At 46.5% G+C, this 15,174-nt stretch overlaps 1 protein-coding gene across 8 annotated transcripts in view; it reads left to right on the top strand.

Moving 5' to 3' along the window:
- LOC137839640 (ephrin type-B receptor 1-B) overlaps nt 1-15,174 on the top strand; it is a 153,068-nt gene that overhangs the window by 108,731 nt on the left and 29,163 nt on the right. For 6 of the 8 annotated variants that reach the window (XM_068648722.1, XM_068648723.1, XM_068648719.1 and 3 more), the window contains 4 exons: nt 97-221; nt 5,428-5,590; nt 9,437-9,545; nt 10,280-10,344. In XM_068648722.1, coding sequence (XP_068504823.1) covers nt 97-221; nt 5,428-5,590; nt 9,437-9,545; nt 10,280-10,344 — 462 coding nt within the window. Of the gene's footprint in view, nt 1-96; nt 222-5,427; nt 5,591-9,436; nt 9,546-10,279; nt 10,345-10,620; nt 12,459-15,174 lie in introns of those variants that run through there. The other 2 variants (XR_011085670.1, XM_068648724.1) reach the window with 2 other exon arrangements.

Below are 15,174 nucleotides of genomic sequence, written 5' to 3'. Positions count from 1 at the left end.
TCTAAAGAGTCGTATGTCGTCGCTTGGTTGGCAGAGCTTACGAAAAGTCCGGACGGAGAGAGACCTTAAAGCTTTTGCGTGTGTCTTCTCTTACAGCGCCCTCCATTGTTCCCATCATGCATCAGATCAGCTCCACCATGAATAGCTTCACATTGTCGTGGCCGCAACCGGAACAGCCCAACGGTATCATTCTGGACTATGAGCTACGTTACCATGAGAAGGTAAGATATGCCTTTTAACTGATTGAATGGGATTTCCAGGGGCGGTTGGGTGGGGGGTATGATTAGAATTCAGTTGTCCTTTAAGTCTTTGTTGTCACCCGGAAATGTTTTGTCCGCCCAGCAGCTTAAATGACCTTCCGGGATCTAGTGGCAAACTGCGGCAACTGGACTTGGTTTTGTCACCTCTGCTGTGTCATTCCATGTTGACGCTCGATCGCAATAATTGAAGCAACAATCTCGCCATCTTCCATGTTGACAATGTTTTGGATTGCGCCTGCTGCTGCTGCCTCAGTTCCCATCGGGCGGGTCCCTGCCGCCGCCGCCGCCGCAGATGAAGCAAATGCGTTGACCTACCTGTGCTCTCATCCCCACGTGCCCCGCGGTGAAAATGCATCGCATCTGAGGAGCGAATCGCATCGATCCGTCTGCTCTCACACAATGCGTCGGCTTTATTAAGTCGCCGTCGAGCCTACGCTGCTCCAATATTGACCCGTAGCCATTTCCCAAGGCCTCGTATAGAACGATAGCAAACGATCAGAGGCTCAAGCTTCTTTTTCGGGCCCCTTGTTTGTCCTCCTAAAACCGATCGATAGGCGGTGCCATGTCGGTCATGCACTTTTGCCTTTTACGAGATTGGGTGAATCTTCCCTCATGATAAATCATAGATTGAAATCCATACAGTCTATAAATGATCATGTGAATGATTTACTAATTTTAGTAAAGGTCCATGGATCAATGTGTAACTCCAATCTTTGGTTTTCCGGAGTCATTGCTTCGTCAGCCAGTACAAAGCCATGCACGCCGTCATTGGCTTTGTTCATCAAACGGATGCCATTCGCAAAGGACTTGAGGAAGCTTATCTTCCAGACAGCTTAGTGTCATGTAAATAACAATTATACAGCCTCCTATTAGTTCATGAATATCAATGAAAGCTAATCCTATTGATGTTTACGTAGCGCATCGTCACACAAATAGATGAGCGCGGCATAATCGCAAATTAGGAAATCACTAAGGACAGAACGACGCTGATAATTCAGGTCAACACACTCCAAGCGCATTATTTGCTTTATGTCCAGTCTCAGCCAGAACTGCTCTGCAAATACGAGATGCGTGTTTACCAAGTTACCGGTTCGAAGAATCCAAGATAATCGTAAAAGCATGGCGTCGAATAAAAAAAAAAAAAAAAACGATATATATATATATATATATATATATATATATATATATATATATATATATATATATATATATATATATATATAGCCTATGCTTCTGTTTCATGCATCTCTCCGATCTGAAAAACACTTTTCTGCTTGGGTGTGATTGTCCCAGCATGCTTTGCACAGTCAAGTCATCCTTAACCCTGTTGAAAGTCATCTCGCTGCAGATTCCATCTCGCTTTCAGTTTGCAATGCCAACTGCTTCTGTGACACCACATTGTCACACATTTCTTGTTGAGAATTTGGACGACAACCGTGTTGGAGATTTTTTTTCTTTTGTAAGAGCTTGAAGAAAACAAGTAGGCACTACCACATCTATGCCTTTAAAATGAAAGTAGTACTGAATCCACAGTAGAGACAATGCGCTTGACAATTTGTTCACATTTTCACAATCAAAGGTGTCTATGTCCATCTTTGTCAGTCAATGCTCAAATGAAAGGTTGACGAGGGAGAAAAAGACCAATATTGTGCTTGTTCCTCCATCTTCCCAACTGGCGATTTCCTGAGAATTTGGGAAGGATGGAAATGACGCTATAGCAGAGGTCAGCCCCTCTATTACGGCTTAAGCTGAAAAGCCGAGGGAGGCAGGGAGGGAGGGAGGGAGGGAGGGAGGGGCATGGCTGCTGATGATTTGTTTCCTTGAGTTGAACAAACTTGAAGAGCTTTTGCAAGTTGCTGGGGCATATTCATAAACTTGATAAAATCGACCGAATCAAATGGTCTTCCCACTGAAGTGAACTGAATCCAATGGTTACATTTTAAAATCGTTACATCCTTGAATCATATCGTACCCCGGAAATTGTATCAAATAGCCTATTGTGGCGAGACGCGCAACCCAAATATAAATAGAATGTGATTGGGCCGTGTGACCTGTGTACTCTTGTGCCTGTTATTAAATGAAATTTACGACCCCTGTTTCTACGAGGCACACAAAGCATTTTTGCCATATTTTCACGTGTGTTCAAATACATGTGTTTAAAAATAAAGTCGAAATGTGGGAGGGATACGATATAGTCGTATATAAAACAAACTTGGGTTCACTGTACTTTTTTTATTGCCACCAAATATTTCTCTGTTTTTTAATGGTCTCATTTGTACAGTACACTATACCCCCTTCCCATGTGTGAGTGTGTCTGTGTGTCCATGTGTGAGCCTGTGAGGAGGACACATGCTACCCCACCATGCATGTCTTTGCGCCAAGTGGCCATGCTGTCCATTTTGCGGGGTTGGCATTTTGGCAAAGCGCATGCACACGCACACACACACACGCACAACTACACTCATGCACGCACGCACACACACACGAACACACACGCCAAGTTAATTACATTGCCATTCCAGGGTTGTAGACAATAGTTTCTTGCTAAATAAATACAAATAGTAGACAGGACAAAGTGAGTTCTTTGTTGCAGTCAGATTTGGCTCGTGGAGAATAACCAAGTGAAACTATCGGAGCCAAAAAAAAAAGTACAACTATTGGATCATCTCTGCCAAAAGGATTACAATAGAGCCACAATAAGTCCAATGGATTGTCTCCAATTGTGACCACTGCCGATCCTTTGATGCCTTTCCAAGATGCCAGGTAATTAGTTGTTAAAAACAAGATCACAGCCTTTTCTTGCCAGTTTGGGGAAAATATTTTTGGTCCAGGCACTCGATTCCGTGCCTTGTCGTGAGCGCTCGGGTCAGCCGGGGTTGGGTGTGGTCCTCATTCCCATTGGTCAGCAGCAGTCAGGAGCGCCGGCCGGGGTGCAACTTCTTGGCCATCACCCCAACCTTATGCCATTTATTATGTGTAATCCCCATTTGACTGGCAGCATGAAAGAGCCCTTCCAAGCTGGGATGCTCCCCCGTTGGATGTTTGCCGTATGCCGGGTTGCCTGTCTTCCTCCGTAAAGTCGACAGATGGAGACGTGGTTCAAAGAGCTGCAGAGTTGGTAGCGGGAACCCTAATCTTGACCTCACCAAGTGGTCTATTTGCATTTTGCCGGGTGGGTGACTGTGTCTCTTCACTCAGGAGGATGTCGTCTGCTTTCCCGTTGCGTCTGCAGGTCCAAGAATATATTTGATGGATCAGGCTCATTGGTTGGTTAACAGATGCTGTGACGCCTTGGACAAAAAGTCTGAAATGATTCAGCCGGGCCTATTTCATGGAACGAACCAACCAAATGAAATGAATGTTCTCTAGCTTTGAAGCCAAACATTTGTCTTCATCAAAGCAATCAGCATGAATGCAAGTGTACACTCTGATTACCACAACAGCAAAGCAACCAGCAGAATGAAGCCATTCAACTAAGCGTCCATCTTGTTTATAGTTTCCGACCTCATCTTGTTACTCCCTTAGCCGAAGCTATTTTAGTTGGTGTGTTTTCGTTGTAGTCGTACTTGTTTTCTAAGACACAGTGCAGCTTTTGACATTTTGAAAGCCCATTTTCACAGCTTTTTTGACACATCCAAGCGCCCCCCTGTAGAGCCTTTGAACAGTCAACATGTCTTCATCAAGCAAGCAGCCTGGAGCCTGGAGCCTGCAGCCTGCAGCCTGCAGCCTGCAACCTGCAGCCTGGAGCCTGCAGCCTGCAGCCTGGGTCGGGCGCTGTGTGCTGTGTGCTGTGCTCTTATTTGCAGGCTGTCTGTGTATGGAGAAGGCGATAGACAGCCCTAAGTAATTACGGATGGCCCACGGCATATTAGCACCTAACCTAAGACCGACATGCAAGGAAAATACGGGGGGTTGTTTTGTTTTTTATTGTACCGTTCCAGAAAGAAGAAATAGACTTCTTCTAACACAATCTCATGAAATCTGAAGAAAGTTTTTCCACAGGAAATAATGTAAATTCAATGAATGCAATCCAGACACCCAAAAAATATCAACCATTAATAACATGAAGATGGGCAAAAATATCAATGATTAATTCATCGGTTGAATGAGTAACATACTTTTAGCTTTAATGGAAACTCTTGATGGACATTTTGAAACCTTTTCCCTGATCTTTCTTCAATTGGATGGTGTTTCTCACCATTGGAATTTTCTGCCATATGTAAAAAGGCAGCAAGTCATATTTCACTATTCAAACTTTTATTGTTCTTTCCAAGCCAAAATTGGGGCAACCATGATGTACCTTCCTGTCAAAAGTCTGACCTTCAAAATAAGAGCATGTTAGTATCTTAATTTGACCACACTTGATTTAGCCCTCAGATGTCTTGCCTATCAATCACATGTAAACTATGTTACGCAGATGTTGCTCTAGTGTTGCCGACGACTTGCCGTCTTCTTTTCATTCTGATCCTAATTTTTCACTTCCTATATGTATGTTGCTTGGTGAAGAAGCACTATTAAAGATGTGGGCATAACTGTTTCCCACTCGAACCTCAGTAAACAATGCAGGAACGTACTAAGCATATTGTGATGAATTACTAAGGGTCTTATAAAGCACATCTGAACAGACAAATGCCCAAAGCTGTTCTGTAAAAGTGTTAATTCTGTGCCACTATAGACTCGGTGTGTGTGTGTGTGTGTGTGTGTGTGTGTGTGTGTGTGTGTGTGTGTGTGTGTGTGTGTGTGTGTGTGTGTGTGTGTGTGTGTGTGTGTGTGTGTGTGTGTGTGTGTGTGTGTGTGTGTGTGCGCGTGCGCGTGTGTGTGTGTGCGTGCACGTGTGTGCGTGCACGTGTGTGCGTGTGTGCGTGTGTGCGTGCGTGTGTGCGTGCGTGCGTGTGTGTGTGTGTGTGTGTGTGTGTGTGTGTGTGTGTGTGTGTGTGTGTGTGTGTGTGTGTGTGTGTGTGTGTGTGCGTGTGTGTGTGCGTGTGTGTGTGTGTGTGTGTGTGTGTGTGTTACAATATAAATGAAGCGCATAATGGTCCTTTACAGTTCCTTTCCTGGAATGACTTTTTTGAGTTTTTTGTTGTTTTTTTCTCCCCCATCTCTGTCTTCTCTATACTTAATTTTCCTCCCTAATGTGTTGTGTGTGTGTGTACATTTGTGCTTTCAGGACCACGCAGAGATTAACTCCACCATCCTGCGGAGCCCAACGAACACGGCACGAGTGGAGGCCCTGCGTTTGGGCACCGTGTACGTTGTACAGGTGCGGGCACGGACCGTTGCTGGTTTTGGCAAATACAGCAGCAAGATGTGCTTCCAAACCCTCACAGATGGTAAGAATCTACAAGCCAGGAGAGACTGCTCACTCACACACTCTCTCTCTCTCTCTCTCTCTCTCTCTCTCTCTCTCTCTCTCTCTCTCTCTCTCTCTCTCTCTCTCTCTCTCTCTCTCTCTCTCTCTCCCTCTCTCTCTCTCTCTCCCCCTCTCTCTCTCTCTCTCTCTCTCTCTCTTGACGTCTAGCGTCGTATTTGTTATTGCAGTATTATTATTCGCTGAGATTGATGTGGGGCGTAGCGTTCAATTGCACTTCTGTTTCCGCAGCAAAATTTATTCCTTTCAAGAGTGTGTGACTATGCATGTATGTTAGTGTGTGGGTGTGTAGACTTGATGTAGAAAGTCGGATGTCTTTTGTTTGTGCAGCTAACTGTGCTTGATCCACAATGCTAAGCTAATTGGTTTTCCACCCAACCATTCCAGCGTTGGAGTGCTGTGATTAGTAGTTGATGAGATTTTTGGGGGGTGGCCATAAGAGGGAGGGAGGGAGAGTTTTAAGGATCTCCAGAAACGTGTGACACAAATTGTGCATGAGTAATCAAAGTATATTTATCAAGTAGAAAAACAGCATTCGTCACCAAATTCAAGATTGTAACGATGGTTAACAGTGCGTCATAGTAATACCATGAAAGCATGCGTAAATTGTGCATCCCTAAAGTAGTGCGTTACCTTTTGAATTTTTTCACAATAGTTTTATGAATTATTATTTTTATTATGAGTACCTGACCTATTAATTGATATCTGTAAGATTTAAGGAACTATATACGTATATATTTCTTTCTTTTTTTTTTAATCGGCAAATGAATTTTATTCTGCCCATTATCTGATCTGGCATCAGCCTAAAACAAAATCCACATTGCTCAGGCCCTAATTATTATTATAGTGGGACACCATGAAATAAAGAACTATTATTTTTGAAGCATCAAATGCGCATTCACTGACAGAAAATGCCAAAGGAATTTTCTGTTATTTGTCTTCACTTGTGTTTTTACATTGGGAATATTGTCAATTGTCTTGCAATGATGGTGAAAGTTATTGGAATGACCTCAGCAGGTGCTGTGGCCCGTTGGTGCCCCGACTCAGTGTTTACAAATGTTCCCGCAAAATAAAGGCCGAGGCTTCACGCTCGCTCTTTTTCATTTATTGGCCGGCCATTACGGCACAATATTTGTCCGAGCACTTAGTGGCAGGCGGCGGCGGCGGCAAGCTCGCACCCGTAGGCTCCATCCACCCTGCTGCCACGACGCTGCTTTGCCTCCGTCTCGTCCTTTTGTTTTTGTTTGATTGTGCGGCGGCGCCCTCCCCCCCCCCCCCCCCCCCTCGTGCCACCCCCCTTCTAGCTCCGCCACTGCTTCCAACACTAAACACCATGGGAAAGATGTATTTCAAAGTCAGCTTTATTGTCAATTTCTCCACATGCCAAAGACACACAAAGAAACCGAAATTTCGTTCCCCGCTATCCCACGGTGACAAGACATGGCCCACAATAGACAATCAAGTAAACAAGTAAACAACAGCCTGCTGAATAAATAATGAATAAATAACACAACAAATAAATAAGAGGAGCACAAAAGAGCAAGTGAGCGTACAGCAGACATTCCAGAAAATAGCGCAACAGTGCCACACGCTACGCAGAAGGGGGTAGCGAGTTCAGGGTCCTAACAGCCTGGAGAAAGAAGCTGTTGGCGAGTCTGGTGGTGCGGGAGCGCAGGCTCCTGTACCTCTTCCCAGAGGGCAGAAGGTCAAACAAAGAGTGAGCTGGGTGGCTCACATCACTCGCAATTGTGGTTGCCTTGCGGGCGAGATGGGAGGTGTAAATGTCCTTCAGGGAGGGGAGCAAAGCACCAATAACCTTACCAGCCGTATTCACTATGCGCTGCAGGGCCTTCAAGTTCTGTTCAGTGCAGCTACCACCCCAGACAGCGATGCAACTGGTGAGGACGCTCCCAATGGTGCCACGGTAGAATGTAGACAGGACTGCCTGAGGAGCACATGCACGCCTGAGCTTCCGCAGGAAGTACAGGCGGCGCTGAGCTTTCTTTGCCAGTGACGCGGTGTTTGCGGACCAGGAGAGGTCCTCACTGATGTGCATCCCCAGGAACTTGGTGCAGCTCACCCTCTCCACCACAGCACCGTCGATGATCAGCGGCAGGTGTTTTGTGTGACCCTTCCGGAAGTCAACAACGATTTCCTTGGTCTTGTTTACGTTCAGCAGGAGGTTGTTGTCCCTGCACCACGTGGTCAGAAGGTCAACTTCCGACCTGTACCGAGTCTCGTCGCCCTTCGTGATGAGACCCACCAGAGTCGTGTCGTCAGCAAACTTCACTAAGCGGTTGTCGCTGTAGGTCACAGTGCAGTCATGCGTCAGCAGGGTGAAGAGCAATGGACTGAGCACGCAGCCCTGGGGGGCCCCGTGCTCAGCGTGATGCTGGCGGAAATTTTGTCGCCAACACGCACCACCTGAGGCCTCTGACAGAGGAAGTCCAGTAGCCAGTTGCAGAGGGAGGTACTGAGTTCCAGCTCGTCGAGTTTGCAGATGAGTCGCTGCGGCACAATGGTGTTGAAGGCAGAGCTGAATTCCACAAACAGCAATCTCACATATGAGTCCTTTCTCTCCAGGTGGGTGAGGGCCGAGTGGAGGGCAGAGCAGATGGCATCCTCAGAGGACCGTTTGGCACGGTACGCAAACTGGAAAGCGTCAATGGTGGGGGGGAGAACGGATTTGATGTGCTCCATGACAAGCCGCTCAAAGCACTTCAGGATGATGGGCGTCAGTGCCACGGGGCGGTAGTCATTGAAGCAGGAAGGAGCAGGCTTCTTCCCCTTCCCTTTTCAACCTAAATATTCATGACCGTTCACTTTACTAAATTCATTTCAAACACATGTAGAGGGAAAACCAGTGTTTGCCTGCGGCGGGTGTGAGGGTTCACAGTAGGTATTTCCATTTTGTGGGCAATGGCTTTTGGTACAAACCCTTTTTGGTACAAACCTTGTGAAACAGCATTACAAAGTGTCGTTTCTTTTACAGGTGCTGTACCTGTAAAAGAAACGACACTTTGCAATCGTAATCGTGAAAGATGAGGGGCCCCCTTGTCAGTCCCTTTCTCTCACACGTCGCCTCGCTCACTTTGTGTGTCGCTCGGTCTCAGTTTATCAAACGCAAGCTGTCAATCAGCGTTGCCAAAGCTGGCCGGATTTCAGCGGGCGCCTCTCAGCTGAGACATCTGTATGTTTTCTTTATCCATCAGACACCCGGCCGGTCGAACCGACCCACCCGCACGCACAAAAGAGCCACTCTCACGAGGAAAGCAAGCGTGCCCCTTAAAGTGGGGCTAATGTGTGTGTGCGTGTGCGTGTGCGTGCGCGTGCGCGTGCGCGTGCGTGTGCGTGTGCGTGTGCGTGCGTGCGTGCGTGCGTGCGTGCGTGCGTGCGTGCGTGCGTGCGTGCGTGCGTGCGTGCGTGCGTGCGTGCGTGCGTGCGTGCGTGCGTGTGTTTCTTGCATATTTTTTGTCAAGCAGCACTGTGCCAATGTCATGTGCCATCATAAAATGTGCTCTGTCAGCAGTGCTGTACTGCCCTACCTATAATACAAAATTCAATCGACTGGGGTATAAAAGCTGCGCCCACAAGCTGAACTTGATTTATAAGCCGCATACATGACACGTGACCAGGCTTGTAACTATGAATGAATGTAAATAATGCTATGAATGAATGAATAGTCTAATGAACAGTCATCAATGCTTCTTTGTAGACTTTTCCGTGGTTCCTAGAGAATGATGACGAAAGGCAAAGCCACTTTTATTTGGATTTGATTTCCTGATTTATGTTTCTTTTTGCATTTTAGATGACTTCAAATCGGAGCTGAGGGAGCAACTTCCTCTCATTGCCGGGTCAGTTGCCGCAGGAGTGGTCTTCATCGTTTCGCTGGTCGCCATCTCCATCGTCTGCAGCAGGTAAGCGGCGGCCTCTGTGTATTTTCTATTTCCTCCCGTAACGAAATCCTAGCCAGCATTTTCTGTTTTCTTGATACGGTTTTTCCTGCACCGAGCGTGTTCCCCTCAGCTGTTGAAAAAAAAATCAGGGGTAGATTTGTGACAATATCAACGTATCCCAAATAATGGTAACATGGCAACTGACGGCTTTGCTTTGCATTAAGATGTCAATCGTGTCATTTTCTTCTTCCCAATCTAATCCATATTTGCCTGCAGTCATATGCTTCCTACATCAACAAATGCAAATAAGCTTGTTATAGCGCAGAAATGCAAGCAAGCATATTCCTCAATGTTGCATCCTTTCCACTGTTCCGACTTTTGCCTTGTTACTGAAGTCGAGATGATTTCATTCTGTATTAGCCGGTCACTCGGTCACATCGCTAAGGCGGCATGGCGTCCTTGCTTTAGATATTGGAAGGTCACATTTACCGCTGAGCCGTGCGCAACTTTGAGGCCCGCTGCTTTTGAAGGCACGGCGAAGGAGACATGAAAAGCAAAGCCACGCTACGGAGATCGAATTATGTAAAACCCGGCTCGTTTTCGTGAACTTCATTGACCCTGCTCGGCCTTTCCCCTCCACCCCATCGAGCCGTGGCAATGATGCCATTTTCAGCCGCCTTGTTTTTTTGCCGTACTCTTGTTTGTCGCGGGCTCATCATCCGTCTGCTTCTCTTGTCTCCTCGTTGATGGGTTAGGAAAAGGGTCTACACCAAGGAGGCGGTCTACAGTGACAAGCTGCAACATTACAGCACAGGAAGAGGTAAGTCCACCAGCCAGACCCTTGTCAAATACATTGGTTGGATGGCTCCAAGGTGTTGCAATGGCATATTTGGACACTTTGTATTCTACAAGACTGATTGCGTGCCATGACGTACAAATTGTGACGAGTAAATTCAATGCGCAGGTGGATTTTGTAGAAGGGTGGAAAGCAGGCGCTGTTGTCAAATTCCTTTTGTTTTGCGCCAATGACGCTGACAGTCATCTCTGGAGGCTTTACAGTTGCTCTGAGTGTGATAGAACTTTATCTCTCCCACAGTGGGGAAATTTACTTGTCACAGCAGCGTGCAAGAATACAAGAGACAAGTGCCAAATGTAAAAATGGATACATAACAGACAAGGACAAAGACAAGTGGCACTAGTAGCGCTAGAGACCAAACACAACGCATGTTGTCGAGTCTGACAGCAGTGGGACTGAAGGACCTGCCGAATCTCTCCTTCCTACACCGTGGCTGTAATAGTCTGCCGCTGAAGGAACTGCTCAGTGACCGCACAATGTCATGGAGGGGGTGAGAGGTGATGTCCATGATGGATTTCTGCTTAATTAACGTCCTTCCTCCTCTTACCCGCAATCTCTATGGAGTCCAGGGGACAGAGCTCGCTCGCTCGCTCTCCTGACCATCTTATTTAGTCTCCCCCTGCCTGTCCCGGTCCACCACAGCGTAGAAGATGGCTGAGGCCACCACAGAGTTGTAGGAGGTCCTGAGGAGAGCCCTGCACACTACGTGGTGTAGTAAGCACTCCCTTGACACTGACTGAGATGGCGCTTGCCTGGAGGATACACACGGCTTCACACACAAAAAGCCAACACTTTTGTGCTTCCAGTAAAAAGCATCTGTACTGGAGAGCTCGCTCGCTGCATGCGTGTGCAAGGGGCTCACTCCAGGGGACGGCGCTTTGTCCAGCCTGACGCGGCAGACTTTGTATCACAGCTACAACAGGCAGGACTCCAAGCCGCCACCGAAAGCCAAATGCCCTGAATACAGTCGACGAATGAAAGTCATCAATCATCAGATACGTCAATTTGCCGATGAGATCCCGTTCTTTTTTTTTTCTTTCACACAATGCAGACCCCCCACCCGTCCATCCATCCATCCATCCATCCATCCATCCATCCATCCATCCATCCATCCATCCATCCATCCATCCATCCATCCATCCATCCATCCATCCATCCATCCATCCATCCATCCATCCATCCATCCATCCATCCATCCATCCACCCACCCACCCACCCACCCACCCACCCACCCATCCATCCATCCATCCATCCATCCATCCATCCATCCATCCCATAATGCATTGTTGTCTTCCACGCTCCTCTAAGATGAGGCTGACAGTTTGGTAATTACAGTATTCGGTGCAACAATAAGAGTGAGGCGCTAAATCAATTGTTTTGGGGGAAATTTCCCAAAATGTGCCAGCCATTACCACACACACACGCACGCACGCACACACGTAAGTGATGTGTCCTCATCCAAGGTGTCAAGCGTATTGAAAATTTAACAATGCAGCTTAAAAGAAGAAAAGAAAAGCTATCCATCATCCATCCATCCATCCATCCATCCATCCATCCATCCATCCATCCATCCATCCATCCATCCATCCATCCATCCATCCATCCATCCATCCATCCATCCATCCATCCATCCATCCATCCATCCATCCATCCATCCATCCATCCATCCATCCATCCATCCATCCATCCATCCATCCATCCATCCATCCATCCATCCATCCATCCATCCATCCATCCATCCATCCCATTATGTACAGTGGGGGAAATAAGTATTTGACCCCTTGCTGATTTTGCAGGTTTGCCCACTTGCAAAGAATGCAACGATCTATAATTTTAATCATATGTACATTCTAACAGTGAAAGACGGAATCCCAAAGAAAATTCCAGAAAATCACATCATATGAATTTATAAAAATTGATAACCGTCTGATGAGGAAAAACAAGTATTTGAACCCCTGGACAAACAGCATGTTAATATTTTGTAGAAAAGCCATTATTGGCCAGCACAGATGTCAAACGGTTTTTATAGTTGGTGACAAGCTTTGTGCACATTTCGGCAGGGATGTTGGCCCACTCCTCCCTGCAGACAGCTTCCAAATCATTCAGGTTCCGAGGTTGTCGCCTGGCAACTTGAATTTTAAGCTCCCTCCAAAGATTTTCAATTGGATTCAGGTCTGGAGACTGGCTAGGCCACTCCAGAACCTTGATGTGCTTCTTCTTCAGCCACTCTTTTGTTGCTTTGGCGGTGTGCTTAGGATCGATGTCGTGCTGAAACACCCATCCTCGACCCATCTTCAGCTTTCTCACTGAGGGAAGGAGATGTTGGTCCAGAATTCTACGATACATGGCCCCGTCCATCCTCCCCTCAATACGATGGAGTTGTCCCGTCCCCTTGGCTGAAAAGCACCCCCAAAGCATGATGTTGCCACCACCATGCTTGACGGTGGGGATGGTGTTCTTTGGGTTGTACTCGGTGTTCTTTGCCCTCCAAACACGACAAGTTGAGCTGAGGCGAAAAAGTTCTATTTTGGTCTCATCTGACCACATCACCTTATTCCAGGCCTCTTCTGAGTCGTCCAGGTGCTGAATGGCAAACTTCATGCGGGCCTGTACATGTTTCTTCTTGAGCAGGGGGACCTTGCGTGCGTGGCAGGATTTCAATCCATGACGGCGTAGTGTGTTACCAACCGTTTCTTTTGCAACTGTGGTCCCAGCTGCCTTCAGTTGATTCATCAGTTCCCCCCTTGTGGTTTTGGGATGATTCCTCACCATTCGCATGATCAGGGAGACCCCACGAGGTGAGATCTTGTGTGGAGGCCCAGACCGAGGGAGGTTGGCGGTGGTGTGGTGCTTCTTCCATTTCCTGATAACTGCACCGACAGTTGATCTTTTCTCTCCAAGTTGCTTTCCGATTCTCTTGTAGCCCATCCCAGCCTTGTGCAGATCAACAATCCAGTCTCCAGACCTGAATCCAATTGAAAATCTTTGGAGGGAGCTTAAAATTCGAGTTGCCAGGCGACAACCTCGGAACCTGAATGATTTGGAGGCTGTCTGCAGGGAGGAGTGGGCCAACATCCCTGCCGAAATGTGCACAAAGCTTGTCCCCAACTATAAAAACCGTTTGACATCTGTGCTGGCCAATAATGGCTTTTCTACAAAATATTAACATGCTGTTTGTCCAGGGGTTCAAATACTTGTTTTTCCTCATCAGACGGTTATCAATTTTTATAAATTCATATGATGTGAATTTCTGGAATTTTTTGGGGGATTCTGTCTCTCACTGTTAGAATGTACATATGATTAAAATAGTAGATCGTTGCATTCTTTGTAAGTGGGCAAACCTGCAAAATCAGCAAGGGGTCAAATACTTATTTCCCCCACTGTAACTAAAGTAATATAAATCCTGTGTGAGTTCATTGAGTTAAAATTAGAAATTGCAGAATGTTTTCTCCATTAACTGTATCACTCTGTTCCTAGTAATTAGGCATGACCGTTGTGCAGTTGATTTGTTGATGCATTTGGGCCATTTACTAAATGAGCAGGGCAGATTAATAGTAGCGTAGATGCTCGTGCTGAAAGTAGAATGTGGAGTGCAGTTAACTGTAATTCATTGCCCCGTTCAACTGAATGCATTTATAAGAATTCTTGAACCAGTCCGATTTTTGCCCTTTTGGGCACTTAATTCATTCATCTCATTGGAAAAAGGCAAGTCCTTGTTATTTACCACCTCTCCCCCTTTTCTTTTGCGGCTGGGTAAAAATACCTTTGAGCTTTGGATACATTTGCTTCACACTCACTCAGATGAGGGACTTGTGAAATATTGAAGGACAAAAAAAAAGCTCTCTTTTATGAACCGGACGTAAAAAGATGAGTCCGGATAACACCGTGCTGGGAACTAGTGTTTGATTCTAAATAATACATGAAAGTGGTGTTAGAAATGAGGACTGGGAAATAATGGGCTGCTTTGATATACATAGGTGCACCAAGACATGCATGCCTGCATGCATGCATGCATGTGTGGTGTACTTTAATATGAGCTTGTGGGTGGGCCAATATGTTTCTTGAATCCTCCAGGTCGATCTTTGGAGTCTTTAGCAACGGTGCCGCTGCAGCTTGGCAACGGCAATAAACGAGAGGTTTTTTTTTATCTTTTCTTTTTTACGGAATGCCGAGCTATCAAGCCTCTAATGGATTACCTTGAACCTAATCTGAATGGAATCTCTAATGAGCAATTAGGTTCACACAGACAGGGTTCAAGGCAATTAGAGCTGCTGTAACCAGATTCGGCTCAAAGTGGGGATGGAGGTGAGCTACCTTGATCCTTCCAAGAGCAGACCTCATCCCTTTCTTTATCACTCGGGCCCCCTCCATGGCCGCGTATGTTACCATATTTGCCGGTGTATTGGTCGACCTTTTTTGATCCAAAATAGACCGAAAAAAATCGACCTCGACTTATACACCGAGTCATAAAATTTAACTTCGTATTCATCGCTTCAAATGTGATGGTAACCAAGGCCGTTTCTCATGCATCTCATTGTGCGTTGCACTTAGAAAATTTGAACCGGGCGGCATGCGCGAGTGCGCGGCCAGCTGGAAGTCGAATGAGGCTCAGCGATCTCCTCCGCGGTGCTTATAAACAGCCGATCCGCTCGGCGGGGGCTATTTTCGGCCACTCGGCGCGTGCGCACGGCCTCCCGGCCAGCCAGCCATATCAATGTTAAAAGCTCGCAGGGAAATACTGCCGTGTCACAATGTGATTGAAATTCCGACCTTTGGGTCAATTGCTTTCGTCGG

The sequence above is a fragment of the Syngnathus scovelli genome, chromosome 17, assembly GCF_024217435.2.
Source record: "Syngnathus scovelli strain Florida chromosome 17, RoL_Ssco_1.2, whole genome shotgun sequence".
Classification (NCBI taxonomy): domain Eukaryota; kingdom Metazoa; phylum Chordata; class Actinopteri; order Syngnathiformes; family Syngnathidae; genus Syngnathus; species Syngnathus scovelli.
Note: the sequence above shows the minus strand (reverse complement) of the source record. Positions and strands in the feature narration are given on the sequence as shown.